At 43.1% G+C, this 16,921-nt stretch overlaps 1 protein-coding gene across 1 annotated transcript; it reads right to left on the bottom strand.

The window, feature by feature from the left end:
• Positions 1–2,137: 2,137 nt before the first annotated feature.
• On the bottom strand, positions 2,138–4,717 carry LOC143363550 (uncharacterized). Its single transcript, XM_076804115.1, has one exon. The coding sequence runs from the start codon at positions 4,715–4,717 to the stop codon at positions 2,138–2,140; it is 2,580 nt and encodes an 859-aa protein (XP_076660230.1).
• Positions 4,718–16,921: the final 12,204 nt, after the last annotated feature.

The following is a 16,921-nucleotide window of genomic DNA, read 5'->3' as shown; positions in this document are numbered from 1 at the left end:
GTATAGGATAGGAATGAGGATAGGATAGCGTTGAGGATAGGATAGGATAGAGGATTGGATAGGATAGAGGGTAGATTAGGATAGAGGATAGGATAGGATAGAGGATAGGATAGGAAAGAGGATAGGATAGGATAGAGGATAGGTTAGGATAGAGGATTGGATAGTATAAAGGATAGGTGAGGATAGAGAATAGGATAGCATTGAGGATAGGATAGGATAGTGGATAGGATAGGATAGAGCAGACGATAGAGGATAGGATAGGATAGAGGATAGGGTAGGAGATTGTATAGGATAGAGGATACGATAGGGTAGATGATATCATAGGCAAGAGGATAGGATATGATAGAGGATACGATATTGTAGAGGATAGGATAGGATTGAGGATAGGATAGGAAAGAGGATAGGATAGGGGATTGGATAGGATAGAGGATAGGAGACGATGGAGGGTAGGATAGGATAGAGGATAGGATAGGATAGAGGATTGGATAGTATAAAGGATAGGTGAGGATAGAGAATAGGATAGCATTGAGGAGAGGATAGGATAGTGGATAGGATAGGATAGAGCAGACGATAGAGAATAGGATAGGATCGAGGATAGGATAGGGGATTGGATAGGATAAAGGATAGGAGACGATAGAGGATAGGATAGGATAGAGGATAGGATAGGATCGAGGATAGGATAGGGGATTGGATAGGATAGAGGATAGGAGACGATGGAGGATAGGATAGGATAGAGGATTGGATAGTATAAAGGATAGGTGAGGATAGAGAATAGGATAGCATTGAGGAGAGGATAGGATAGTGGATAGGATAGGATAGAGCAGACGATAGAGAATAGGATAGGATCGAGGATAGGATAGGGGATTGGATAGGATAGAGGATAGGAGACGATGGACGATAGGATAGGATAGAGGATAGGATAGAGGATTGGTTAGTATATAGGATAGGAGAGGATACAGGACAGGATAGGATTGAGGATAGGATAGGATAGAGGATAGGATAGGATAGAGGATATGCTAGGATAGAGGATAGGATAGGATAGAGGATAGGATAGGATAGAGGATAGGATAGGATAGAGGATAGGAGAGGATAGAGGATAGGATAGGATAGAGGATAGGATAGGATAGAGGATAGGATAGGATAGAGGATAGGATAGGATAGAGGATAGGTTGGGGATTGGATAGGATATAGGACAGGAGACGATAGAAGATAAGATAGGGGATTGGATAGGATAGAGGGCAGGTGACGATAGAGGATAAGATAGGTGTTCGTGTACAAATATTGTTGCTCGTTCGTTCCCTGCTGACACAATACTGAATTCGCAGCCCGAGAATCCCCCACTCAGCCCGAGGATCCTCGACAACTGAGTCCCCTCCATGGTGCACACAATCCAACACAAAAACGTAGCCTTCGGCGAGCGGTCGCCTTATCACCTGGAAACTTTTGATCCCTTTTTCGCGGAACCTCGGCATGTCGTCGCATACCTGCGGATTTAAATGAGGGGTCGGTACCCGAGATGTTCCCGACTCTTTGTTTTTCCTAAACATCTGTTCTCCCCCTCATGCGCTTAGCGAATCTCGTGGCTTCTTCCAGTAGCCTGACGGCCCCGGGTGGACTCTTCGGTCCCCCCGTGCTCGTTAAACCTTCATATCAGGGAATATTCCCTCCATTTGTTGAGGTTTTTAGCGGCCTAAGGTAGACGCCTTGCGTCTACCTTTACTCGCTTGGCTTGACCATGCATTCGGACACCTGTGTCGTCGCATTTCCGCCGCCGAGATTCGCACGCATTTACGTCCGCAACATTCTCCCCCTCAAATTAAATCTTTTTTTTTTATTTAATTTCTGGCATAAAGTAACAGTGACGTTATCTCGACTTCTATTAGGGTTCGCAACAACAATACTAACTTATTTCTAATCGCAATAACAATACTAACTCAATTCTAATCGCAACAACAATACTAACTTAATTGTAATCGCAACAACAATACTAACTTAATTCTAATCGCAACAACAATACTAACTTAATTCTAATCGCAACAACAATACTATCTTAATTCTAATCGCAACAACAATACTAACTTAATTCTAATCGCAACAACAATACTATCTTAATTCTAATCGCAACAACAATACTAACTTACATTGATTTCGAATTGGACATTATTTTTATTAGTTTCCGTGCGGGTCTCATGAATTCGCCTTTCTTTGTTCGCACTTTGGCTACTCTGACTACCCCATCTGAACCCGGGTACACTTCAATTATTGTACCTATTCTCCAAAGGTTTCGGGGTGTATTTAGTTCAACTATCAGCACTATATCTCCGGTCTGTAGCGATTTTTCTGCCTCGCACCATTTTGGACGTGCGATTAGAGTTGGTAGGTATTCTCTCAACCACCTTTGCCAAAATGCATCGGCAAAGGCTTGTGCAATTCGCCATTGTTTCTTCGGACACGCTACTTGAGTGTCATACCTGCCTAATTTTATTTCCCCCGACGATGATCCTATCAAGAAGTGATTCGGAGTTAATGCTTCGTTATCGCGAAGGTCGGTGGATACATGCGTTAGCGGCCGCGAATTAATCGAATGTTCTACTTCTACCATTAACGTTTGGAGGACTTCTTCGCTAGGGGCCTGTTCCCGCAAAATTGCATCGAGAGCAATTTTGACTGATCTAATTAGCCTCTCCCATGCTCCGCCCATGTGAGGCGCGTCCGGCGGATTGAAGATCCATTTTATCCTTTTTTCCAGAGCATAATTGGATATCTTTCCTATTTCAATAGTCGCAATTGCGTCCCGGAGTTCTTTGCTCGCTCCTTTGAAATTTGTACCATTGTCGCTGTACATTACTAAAGGTGAACCTCTTCGCGCCGCTAATCTTTTTATGGCCATAATGGTTGAGCTAGTGCTCAAGCTGTGAGCTAATTCCAAATGAATCGCTCTTGTCGTAAGACAAGTGAAAAGCACCCCCCACCGTTTTTCCCTGCGCCTTCCAATTTTTACGAGCATCGGGCCGAAATAGTCCACGCCACAATGACAGAAAGGTCGTTGCCTATATGCTATGCGACCAGCTGGTAGAGCTGCCATGATCGGATTCGGCGGTTTCGCCCGGCGTATCCTGCATATTACACACCTACTTATTATCGACCGAAGCGCGCGTCTAATTCCTATTATATAAAATTGCTGTCTTAACTCATTTACGACTGATTCATTACTAGCGTGATAAAAACGCCGGTGGTAATGTTCTATTAGCAATTTGGTAGCGGGATGTTTGCTATCTAAAATGATTGGATGGTTGTTAAATTCCTCTTCAGCTATTTTGGTAACTCGTCCCCAGGCTCGCAGAATTCCTTTTTCGTCCACGTAGGGTTTCAGTGCTACAATCTTACTTTTTTTGTTGATGCCCTTTTTCGCTTTCAATGCTTCCAGTTCTTCTACAAACATTTCGGACTGAATAGAGCGATAACAATAGTGTTCGGCTGAAATGATCGTTTCCGTTGTTATTTGAGTCCGGCTTCTTCCTCTCCAGCGGTCAAAGGCGGTTTTTATGCGTCTCGCGGCTACTAATAATCCCGGCCAACCCAACATTCTCGCGACATATGGGACATAGTATTCGTATGCCTGAGCGACGTACACCTTTACCTTTCTTATCTCAATGGCATCAATTTGCAGTTTCTCGGCTTCGGTGATATCTTTTTCCCTTGGCCAATTGGACTCTGCCTGATGTAAAAATTCCGGACCGGTGAACCAACGATCGTTTGTGCTCATTTCTTTTTTTGACCAGCGCGTGGCGTCATCCGCGGGATTTAAAGAGGATGGCAACCACCGCCATTCGGAACTCAACGTTAATTCTCCGATTTCTCCTAATCGATTTGCTACAAATACCTGCCGTGTTCGCGGTTCTGATTTTATCCATCGAACGATTGTGATAGAATCGGACCAGAATATTCGCTCACTTATTTCGATTTTTAGTTCATCGGCAACAGTTTTACCTAGTCTCGCACCCAACAACGCGGCTTGTAGTTCTAAACGTGGGACCGACAACGGTTTCAAAGGTGTAACCCTGGTTTTCCCCATGATTAGCGCTACACGTGCGAATCCGTCTCGCATGACAACCCTCAAATATGCTGCTGCTGCGTAGCCCTTCAAGCTGGCGTCGCAAAATATGTGTAGCTGAAATTTCGCGCAGTCGATCCCGGTTGGTGTGTAGCAACGAGGAATACGGAGACTACTTATTTTGCGAAGTCCCTCGAGCCAGGATACCCAACCTAATTGTTCTTCGTCTCTTAACGGTTGATCCCATTCTATGCCACTGCGCCATATCTCTTGCATTAATATTTTTGATTTTAGAGTAAATGGAGACAGAAGACCTAATGGATCAAATACGGACATGATGATTCTGAGAAATTCTCGTTTAGTCGGTCTTTTTTCGCCCGCGAGTATACTCTCCGATACTTTAGTCATTCCTAAGTCAAAATGCAATACATCCGCTTGGGTACTCCAAATAAGTCCTAAAACTCGCTCTCCCCCGCGGTCGCATAAGCGCATGTCGTCTCGACCCTGTTGCCTAACCGTCTCCGGAATAGAATCTATAATATATACGGAATTGCTTGCCCAACTGTGCATTTTAAAACTTCCCTTTAGATTTATCCTGATCACATCGTGAATAAGTTTCTTCGCTTGATCGATGGTTCCTCGACTGGCTAGATAGTCATCCATATAGCTATCTTCAACTATGCTTTTCGCTGCTTCCGGTGACGCCTCGGCGTTTTCGACGGCATTTTTCTTTTTAATGTATATTACCTTCTCCTTGTATGTCGAACTCTATCTTCTCGCAATTCGTCACCAATTTCTCCCGCGTGTCTATGCCTTTTAATGTAACGATTACGCGTGTCCCCTTTACTCCCGTGCCGGATAGCACTTTTTTATCACCGAGGGTAACCGTAGATCCTTCATCTAATAAGGCGAACGTATTTATTGTCTTAATTGGACCCACTATCCGGACCGGCAGTATTTTCAGCAGTGTTCCTCCTTTGTTTAGTCATAAACCGTTATTAGCGGTGTTTCCTGGAATGACACTCGATGGCGGTTCTAGCTCCCGGCTGATTGCTCCCGGACTTGCGGTCCGCAATTTTTTTTCGAATCTGCTGTTGTGCAGAAGAGCATGATGCGACCCCCCACATTTCACGCAGTTACTACCATTACATTTCATTCGCGAATGCCCCTTCCGAAAACATTTGAAACACAGTCTGAATTTTTTTATCAAGTACCATCGTCGCGCTATTGTTTCTCTTGCAAAAACTCGGCATTCGGTTGCGATGTGATTCCCCCTATTGCAGAACACGCATTTACCAACGTCCCCCTTTTGACCTTCAACTAAGTTTATGTCGTACGCCCTTTCCGTCGCAATTCTCCGTCTTTTCGGCCTAAGCTGCTCCTTCGGAATTGCGGCCCTAGACGACGTCACGTCGGTGTTTGATTCTGTATTAAACACTCCTACTGCTTCTGCGAGTTCTGATTCTCTGCCTAAGAAATCTGCTAGTTTTTCTAACTCCGTTTTATTCTGAGAGGATTCAGAAGAGTATTTATTGTACGCGTATTTCAGAGCCGATGGTATTTTATTTCCCACACTCTGCGTCAGATCGGGGCTGTGGAGATATCCGACGAGATCGAGAGAACGCAAGGCAGTGACAGCGTTTTGAAGTTTCGTCGCAAACTTCGTTAAGCTCATTTTACCAGAGTCTATGCTCGGTAATTCCTTGATGTCACTCACGATCTTCTGGACCACCATGTTCTTATTCCCGAAATTCAATTCTAATGTACGCATGACCAATGACGCGTCGCGTCCTATGGCGAACAAACTGCTAACCGAGTCACGTGCCTCTCCTTTCAGCGCGGTAAACAATCTAGCCATGTTTTCGCGTTCATTATATCCACCCATTTCTGAGGTTAAAAGATATGCTTCTTTAAAATGCCTCCATTCTAATGGGTTTCCCGAAAACTCAGGCAATTTTCCCGTCGCTGACAATCTGTTCGCGATGCGTAAGCTCGCTTCCCCTATTGTTGCTTCGCGGACGGTGCGCAACGTAGACTCGATAGCCTCTACAATTCGTATCGTCGAGTCCCTCTCTCGCGGACAGTCACGCTCACTCTGTTCTTGTATTTGAAGTCGCGTGCTACTCATCCAGTTCCCGACGTCGCCTCCTCCTCGAATTGTGGATGACTCCTGTTGACGGTTGTCCCTATCGGAGTCTTCGGCGATCCCTTCCTCCACCGGCGCGTCTGAGGTGAGCGATCCCAATCTTCTTCGGTTCATCTGTCCAGGTTGTAGCCCGGATGGTCCGGCTTCGTCAGTATCGCTGATCCCCAGGGTGGTTCTGATGGCTCCTGCTTCGCTTCGGGTACGAGTTCTTTTCGGCGAACATGGGGCTCGCCGTCCTCCGTTCACAGGAGCCTTGCGCTTCCCTCTAGCCATTGACCTGTCAGCTTCGTATCACTTCCTCGAAACGACACATGCACTTTGACAAGATTGCCTTGTCTCTCTAAACCGGCGAAATTCCCGGGTTTCGGCACCAAATGTTCGTGTACAAATATTGTTGCTCGTTCGTTCCCTGCTGACACAATACTGAATTCGCAGCCCGAGAATCCCCCACTCAGCCCGAGGATCCTCGACAACTGAGTCCCCTCCATGGTGCACACAATCCAACACAAAAACGTAGCCTTCGGCGAGCGGTCGCCTTATCACCTGGAAACTTTTGATCCCTTTTTCGCGGAACCTCGGCATGTCGTCGCATACCTGCGGATTTAAATGAGGGGTCGGTACCCGAGATGTTCCCGACTCTTTGTTTTTCCTAAACATCTGTTCTCCCCCTCATGCGCTTAGCGAATCTCGTGGCTTCTTCCAGTAGCCTGACGGCCCCGGGTGGACTCTTCGGTCCCCCCGTGCTCGTTAAACCTTCATATCAGGGAATATTCCCTCCATTTGTTGAGGTTTTTAGCGGCCTAAGGTAGACGCCTTGCGTCTACCTTTACTCGCTTGGCTTGACCATGCATTCGGACACCTGTGTCGTCGCATTTCCGCCGCCGAGATTCGCACGCATTTACGTCCGCAACATTCGTCCGGATTTGCTAGGATAGAGGACAGGGGACGATAGAGATTGGATAGGATAGATGATATTATAGGATACAGGATAGGATAGGATAGAGAATAGGATAGGGGATTGGATAGGATAGAGGATAGGAGACGATGGAAGATAGGATAGGATGTAGGATTGGATAGGATAGAGGATAGGATACGATAGAGGATAGGATAGGATAGAGGATAGGATAGGCTAGAGGATAGGATAGGATAGAGAATAGGATAGGGAAGAGGATAGGATAGGATAGAGGATAGGATAGGATAGAGGATAGGATAGGATAGAGGATAGGATAGGATAGAGGATAGGATAGGATAGAGGATAGGATAGGATAGAGGATAGGATAGGATAGAGGATAGGATAGCATAGAGGATAGGATAGGATAGAGGATAGGATAGGATAGAGGATACTATAGGATAGAAGATTGGATAGGATGGAGGATAGGATAGGATAGAGGATAGGATAGGATAGAGGATAGGATAGGATAGAGGATAGGATAGGATAGAGGATTGGATAGTATAAAGGATAGGTGAGGATAGAGAATAGGATAGCATTGAGGATAGGATAGGATAGTGGATAGGATAGGATAGAGCAGACGATAGAGGATAGGATAGGATAGAGGATAGGGTAGGAGATTGGATAGGATAGAGGATACGATAGGGTAGATGATATCATAGGCAAGAGGATAGGATATGATAGAGTATACGATATTATAGAGGATGGATAGGATAGAGAATAGGATAGGATAGAGGATAGGTTAGGATAGAGTATAGGATAGGATAGAGGATAGGATAGCATAGAGGATAGGATAGGATAGAGGATAGGATAGGATAGAGGATAGGATAGGATAGAGGATAGGATAGGATAGGATAGTGGATAGGATAGGATAGAGGATAGGATAGGATAGAGGATAGGATAGGATAGAAGATAGGATAGGATAGGATAGAGGATAGGATAGGATAGAGGATAGGATAGGATAGAGGATTGGATAGTATAAACGATAGGTGAGGATAGAGAATAGGATAGCATTGAGGATAGAATAGGATAGTGGATAGGATAGGATAGAGCAGACAATAGAGGATAGGATAGGATAGAGGATAGGATAGGATAGGATAGAGGATAGGATAGGATAGGATAGAGGATAGGATAGGATAGAGGATATGATAGGATAGAAGATAGGATAGGATAGAGGATAGGATAGGATAGAGGATAGGATAGCATAGAGGATAGGATAGGATAGAAGATTGGATAGGATGGAGGATAGGATAGGATAGAGGATAGGATAGGATAGAGGTTAGGATAGGATAGAGGATAGGATAGGATAGAGGATAGGATAGGATAGAGGATAGGATAGAGGATTGGTTAGTATAAAGAATAGGAGAGGATAGAGGATAGGATAGGATTGAGGATAGGATAGGATAGAGGATATGATAGGATAGAGGATAGGATAGGATAGAGGATAGGATAGGATAGAGGATAGGATAGGACAGAGGATAGAATAGGATAGAGGATAGGATAGGATAGAGGATAGGATAGGATAGGATAGAGGATAGGATAGGATAGGATAGAGGATAGGATAGGATAGAGGATAGGATAGGATAGAGGATAGGATAGGATAGAGGATAGGATAGGATAGAGGATAGGATAGGATAGAGGATAGGATAGGATAGAGGATAGGATAGGATAGAGGATAGGATAGGATAGAGGATAGGATAGGATAGAGGATAGGATAGGATAGAGGATAGGATAGGATAGAGGATAGGATAGGATAGAGGATAGGATAGGATAGAGGATAGGATAGAGGATAGGATAGAGGATAGGATAGAGGATAGGATAGAGGATAGGATAGAGGATAGGATAGAGGATTGGATAGGATAGAGGATATTATAGGATAGAGGATATGATAAGATAGCGGATAGGATATAATGGAGTATAGGATAGGAATGAGGATAGGATAGCGTTGAGGATAGGATAGGATAGAGGATAGGATAGGATAGAGGGTAGGTTAGGATAGAGGATAGGATAGGATAGAGGATAGGATAGGAAAGAGGATAGGATAGGATAGAGGATAGGTTAGGATAGAGGATTGGATAGTATAAAGGATAGGTGAGGATAGAGAATAGGATAGCATTGAGGATAGGATAGGATAGTGGATAGGATAGGATAGAGCAGACGATAGATGATAGGATAGGATAGGATAGAGGATAGGATAGGATAGAGGATAGGATAGGATAGAGGATAGGATAGGATAGAGGATAGGATAGGATAGAGGATAGGATAGGATAGAGGATAGGATAGAGGATTGGTTAGTATAAAGGATAGGAGAGGATAGAGGATAGGATAGGATTGAGGATAGGATGGGATAGAGGATAGGATAGGGGATTGGATAGGATAGAGGATAGGATAGGATTGAGGATAGGATAGGATAGAGGATAGGATAGGATAGAGGATAGGATAGGATAGAGGATAGGTGAGGATAGAGAATAGGATAGCATTGAGGAGAGGATAGGATAGTGGATAGGATAGGATAGAGCAGACGATAGAGGATAGGATAGGATCGAGGATAGGATAGGGGATTGGATAGGATAGAGGATAGGAGACGATGGAGGATAGGATAGGATAGAGGATTGGATAGTATAAAGGATAGGTGAGGATAGAGAATAGGATAGCATTGAGGAGAGGATAGGATAGTGGATAGGATAGGATAGAGCAGACGATAGAGAATAGGATAGGATCGAGGATAGGATAGGGGATTGGATAGGATAGAGGATAGGAGACGATGGAGGATAGGATAGGATAGAGGATAGGATAGGATAGAGGATTGGATAGTATAAAGGATAGGTGAGGATAGAGAATAGGATAGCATTGAGGATAGAATAGGATAGTGGATAGGATAGGATAGAGCAGACAATAGAGGATAGGATAGGATAGAGGATAGGATAGGATAGGATAGAGGATAGGATAGGATAGGATAGAGGATAGGATAGGATAGGATAGAGGATAGGATAGGATAGAGGATATGATAGGATAGAAGATAGGATAGGATAGAGGATAGGATAGGATAGAGGATAGGATAGGATAGAGGATAGGATAGGATAGAGGATAGGATAGGATAGGATAGAGGATAGGATAGGATAGAGGATAGGATAGGATAGAGGATAGGATAGGATAGAGGATAGGATAGGATAGAGGATAGGATAGGATAGAGGATAGGATAGGATAGAGGATAGGATAGAGGATAGGATAGAGGATAGGATAGAGGATAGGATAGAGGATAGGATAGAGGATATGATAGGATAGCGGATAGGATATAATGGAGTATAGGATAGGAATGAGGATAGGATAGGGTTCAGGATAGGATAGGATAGAGGATAGGATAAGATAGAGGATAGGTTAGGATAGAGGATAGGATAGGATAGGATAGAGGATAGGATAGGATAGAGGATAGGAGAGGATAGAGGATAGGATAGGATAGAGGATAGGATAGGATAGAGGATAGGATAGGATAGAGGATAGGATAGGATAGAGGATAGGATAGAGGATAGGAGAGGATAGAGGATAGGATAGGATAGAGGATAGGATAGAGGATAGGATAGGATAGAGGATATGATAGAGGATAGGATAGCGGATTGAATAGGATAGAGGATATTATAGGATAGAGGATATGATACGATAGCGGATAGGATATAATGGAGTATAGGATAGTAATGAGGATAGGATAGCGTTGAGGATAGGATAGGATAGAGGACAGGATAGGATAGAGGATAGGTTAGGATAGAGGATAGGATAGGATAGAGGATAGGATAGGATAGATGATAGGATAGGATAGAGGATAGGATAGAGGATAGGATAGGATAGAGGATAGGATAGAGGATAGGATAGAGGATTGGATAGGATAGAGGAAATTATAGGATAGAGGATATGATAAGATAGCGGATAGGATATAATGGAGTATAGGATAGGAATGAGGATAGGATAGCGTTGAGGATAGGATAGGATAGAGGATTGGATAGGATAGAGGGTAGATTAGGATAGAGGATAGGATAGGATAGAGGATAGGATAGGAAAGAGGATAGGATAGGATAGAGGATAGGTTAGGATAGAGGATTGGATAGTATAAAGGATAGGTGAGGATAGAGAATAGGATAGCATTGAGGATAGGATAGGATAGTGGATAGGATAGGATAGAGCAGACGATAGAGGATAGGATAGGATAGAGGATAGGGTAGGAGATTGTATAGGATAGAGGATACGATAGGGTAGATGATATCATAGGCAAGAGGATAGGATATGATAGAGGATACGATATTGTAGAGGATAGGATAGGATTGAGGATAGGATAGGAAAGAGGATAGGATAGGGGATTGGATAGGATAGAGGATAGGAGACGATGGAGGGTAGGATAGGATAGAGGATAGGATAGGATAGAGGATTGGATAGTATAAAGGATAGGTGAGGATAGAGAATAGGATAGCATTGAGGAGAGGATAGGATAGTGGATAGGATAGGATAGAGCAGACGATAGAGAATAGGATAGGATCGAGGATAGGATAGGGGATTGGATAGGATAAAGGATAGGAGACGATAGAGGATAGGATAGGATAGAGGATAGGATAGGATAGAGGATTGGATAGTATAAAGCATAGGTGAGGATAGAGAATAGGATAGCATTGAGGATAGAATAGGATAGTGGATAGGATAGGATAGAGCAGACAATAGAGGATAGGATAGGATAGAGGATAGGATAGGATAGGATAGAGGATAGGATAGGATAGAGGATAGGATAGGATAGAAGATAGGATAGGATAGAGGATAGGATAGGATAGAGGATAGGATAGGATAGAGGATAGGATAGGATAGAGGATAGGATAGGATAGAGGATAGGATAGGATAGAGGATAGGATAGGATAGAGGATAGGATAGGATAGAGGATAGGATAGGAATGAGGATAGGATAGCGTTGAGGATAGGATAGGATAGAGGATAGGATAGGATAGAGGGTAGGTTAGGATAGAGGATAGGATAGGATAGAGGATAGGATAGGAAAGAGGATAGGATAAGATAGAGGATAGGTTAGGATAGAGGATTGGATAGTATAAAGGATAGGTGAGGATAGAGAATAGGATAGCATTGAGGATAGGATAGGATAGTGGATAGGATAGGATAGAGCAGACGATAGAGGATAGGATAGGATAGAGGATAGGGTAGGAGATTGGATAGGATAGAGGATACGATAGGGTAGATCATATCATAGGCAAGAGGATAGGATATGATAGAGGATACGATATTATAGAGGATAGGACAGGATAGAGGATAGGATAGGATAGGATAGAGGATAGGATACGATAGAGGATAGGAGAGGATAGAGGATAGGATAGGATAGAGGATAGGATAGGATAGAGGATAGGATAGGATAGAGGATAGGATAGGATAGAGGATAGGTTAGGAAAGAGGATAGGATATGATAGAGGATACGATTTTATAGAGGATAGGACAGGATAGAGGATAGGATAGGATAGGATAGAGGATAGGATAGGATAGAGGATAGGAGAGGATAGAGGATAGGATAGGATAGAGGATAGGATAGGATAGAGGATAGGATAGGATAGAGGATAGGATCGGATAGATGATAGGATAGGGGATTGGATAGGATAGAGGATAGGAGACGATGGAGGATAGGATAGGATAGAGAATAGGATAGGATAGAGGATAGGATAGAGGATTGGTTAGTATAAAGGATAGGAGAGGATGGAGGGTATGATAGGATTGAGGATAGGATAGGATAGAGGATAGGATATGATAGAGGATAGGATAGGGGATTGGATAGGATAGAGGATTGGAGACGATGGAGGATAGGACAGGATGTAGGATTGGATAGGATAGAGGATAGGATAGGATAGAGGATAGGGTAGGGGATTGGATAGGATAGAGGATAGGAGACGATGGACGATAGGATAGGATAGAGGATAGGATAGAGGATTGGTTAGTATATAGGATAGGAGAGGATACAGGACAGGATAGGATTGAGGATAGGATAGGATAGAGGATAGGATAGGATAGAGGATATGCTAGGATAGAGGATAGGATAGGATAGAGGATAGGATAGGATAGAGGATAGGATAGGATAGAGGATAGGAGAGGATAGAGGATAGGATAGGATAGAGGATAGGATAGGATAGAGGATAGGATAGGATAGAGGATAGGATAGGATAGAGTATAGAATAGGAAAGAGCATAGGATAGGATATGATTGAGGATAGGATAGGATAGAGGATAGGATAGGATAGAGGATAGGTTGGGGATTGGATAGGATATAGGACAGGAGACGATAGAAGATAAGATAGGGGATTGGATAGGATAGAGGGCAGGTGACGATAGAGGATAAGATAGGGGATTTGCTAGGATAGAGGACAGGGGACGATAGAGATTGGATAGGATAGATGATATTATAGGATACAGGATAGGATAGGATAGAGAATAGGATAGGGGATTGGATAGGATAGAGGATAGGAGACGATGGAAAATAGGATAGGATGTAGGATTGGATAGGATAGAGGATAGGATACGATAGAGGATAGGATAGGATAGAGGATAGGATAGGCTAGAGGATAGGATAGGATAGAGAATAGGATAGGGAAGAGGATAGGATAGGATAGAGGATAGGATAGGATAGAGGATAGGATAGGATAGAGGATAGGATAGGATAGAGGATAGGATAGGATAGAGGATAGGATAGCATAGAGTATAGGATAGGATAGAGGATAGGATAGGATAGAGGATAGGATAGGATAGATGATTGGATAGGATGGAGGATAGGATAGGATAGAGGATAGGATAGGATAGAGGATAGGATAGGATAGAGGATTGGATAGTATAAAGGATAGGTGAGGATAGAGAATAGGATAGCATTGAGGATAGGATAGGATAGTGGATAGGATAGGATAGAGCAGACGATAGAGGATAGGATAGGATAGAGGATAGGGTAGGAGATTGGATAGGATAGAGGATACGATAGGGTAGATGATATCATAGGCAAGAGGATAGGATATGATAGAGTATACGATATTATAGAGGATGGATAGGATAGAGAATAGGATAGGATAGAGGATAGGTTAGGATAGAGTATAGGATAGGATAGAGGATAGGATAGCATAGAGGATAGGATAGGATAGAGGATAGGATAGGATAGAGGATAGGATAGGATAGAGGATAGGATAGGATAGGATAGTGGATAGGATAGGATAGAGGATAGGATAGGATAGAGGATAGGATAGGATAGAGGATAGGATAGGATAGGATAGAGGATAGGATAGGATAGAGGATAGGATAGGATAGAGGATAGGATAGGATAGAGGATAGGATAGGATAGAGGATAGGATAGGATAGAGGATAGGATAGAGGATTGGTTAATATAAAGGATAGGAGAGGATAGAGGATAGGATAGGATTGAGGATAGGATGGGATAGAGGATAGGATAGGGGATTGGATAGGATAGAGGATAGGATAGGATTGAGGATAGGATAGGATAGAGGATAGGATAGGATAGAGGATAGGATAGGATAGAGGATAGGTGAGGATAGAGAATAGGATAGCATTGAGGAGAGGATAGGATAGTGGATAGGATAGGATAGAGCAGACGATAGAGGATAGGATAGGATCGAGGATAGGATAGGGGATTGGATAGGATAGAGGATAGGAGACGATGGAGGATAGGATAGGATAGAGGATTGGATAGTATAAAGGATAGGTGAGGATAGAGAATAGGATAGCATTGAGGAGAGGATAGGATAGTGGATAGGATAGGATAGAGCAGACGATAGAGAATAGGATAGGATCGAGGATAGGATAGGGGATTGGATAGGATAGAGGATAGGAGACGATGGAGGATAGGATAGGATAGAGGATAGGATAGGATAGAGGATTGGATAGTATAAACGATAGGTGAGGATAGAGAATAGGATAGCATTGAGGATAGAATAGGATAGTGGATAGGATAGGATAGAGCAGACAATAGAGGATAGGATAGGATAGAGGATAGGATAGGATAGGATAGAGGATAGGATAGGATAGGATAGAGGATAGGATAGGATAGAGGATATGATAGGATAGAAGATAGGATAGGATAGAGGATAGGATAGGATAGAGGATAGGATAGCATAGAGGATAGGATAGGATAGAAGATTGGATAGGATGGAGGATAGGATAGGATAGAGGATAGGATAGGATAGAGGTTAGGATAGGATAGAGGATAGGATAGGATAGAGGATAGGATAGGATAGAGGATAGGATAGAGGATTGGTTAGTATAAAGAATAGGAGAGGATAGAGGATAGGATAGGATTGAGGATAGGATAGGATAGAGGATATGATAGGATAGAGGATAGGATAGGATAGAGGATAGGATAGGATAGAGGATAGGATAGGACAGAGGATAGGATAGGATAGAGGATAGGATAGGATAGAGGATAGGATAGGATAGGATAGAGGATAGGATAGGATAGGATAGAGGATAGGATAGGATAGAGGATAGGATAGGATAGAGGATAGGATAGGATAGAGGATAGGATAGGATAGAGGATAGGATAGGATAGAGGATAGGATAGGATAGAGGATAGGATAGGATAGAGGATAGGATAGGATAGAGGATAGGATAGAGGATAGGATAGAGGATAGGATAGAGGATAGGATAGAGGATAGGATAGAGGATAGGATAGAGGATTGGATAGGATAGAGGATATTATAGGATAGAGGATATGATAAGATAGCGGATAGGATATAATGGAGTATAGGATAGGAATGAGGATAGGATAGCGTTGAGGATAGGATAGGATAGAGGATAGGATGGGATAGAGGGTAGGTTAGGATAGAGGATAGGATAGGATAGAGGATAGGATAGGAAAGAGGATAGGATAGGATAGAGGATAGGTTAGGATAGAGGATTGGATAGTATAAAGGATAGGTGAGGATAGAGAATAGGATAGCATTGAGGATAGGATAGGATAGTGGATAGGATAGGATAGAGCAGACGATAGATGATAGGATAGGATAGGATAGAGGATAGGATAGGATAGAGGATAGGATAGGATAGAGGATAGGATAGAGGATTGGTTAGTATAAAGGATAGGAGAGGATAGAGGATAGGATAGGATTGAGGATAGGATGGGATAGAGGATAGGATAGGGGATTGGATAGGATAGTGGATAGGATAGGATTGAGGATAGGATAGGATAGAGGATAGGATAGGATAGAGGATAGGATAGGATAGAGGATAGGTGAGGATAGAGAATAGGATAGCATTGAGGAGAGGATAGGATAGTGGATAGGATAGGATAGAGCAGACGATAGAGGATAGGATAGGATCGAGGATAGGATAGGGGATTGGATAGGATAGAGGATAGGAGACGATGGAGGATAGGATAGGATAGAGGATTGGATAGTATAAAGGATAGGTGAGGATAGAGAATAGGATAGCATTGAGGAGAGGATAGGATAGTGGATAGGATAGGATAGAGCAGACGATAGAGAATAGGATAGGATCGAGGATAGGATAGGGGATTGGATAGGATAGAGGATAGGAGACGATGGAGGATAGGATAGGATAGAGGATAGGATAGGATAGAGGATTGGATAGTATAAAGGATAGGTGAGGATAGAGAATAGGATAGCATTGAGGATAGAATAGGATAGTGGATAGGATAGGATAGAGCAGACAATAGAGGATAGGATAGGATAGAGGATAGGATAGGATAGGATAGAGGATAGGATAGGATAGGATAGAGGATAGGATAGG

Source organism: Halictus rubicundus, unplaced genomic scaffold (genome assembly GCF_050948215.1).
Source record: "Halictus rubicundus isolate RS-2024b unplaced genomic scaffold, iyHalRubi1_principal scaffold0057, whole genome shotgun sequence".
NCBI classification, from domain to species: Eukaryota; Metazoa; Arthropoda; class Insecta; order Hymenoptera; family Halictidae; genus Halictus; species Halictus rubicundus.
The sequence above is the reverse complement of the archived record's forward strand: the minus strand, read 5'-3'. Positions and strand labels throughout refer to the sequence as shown.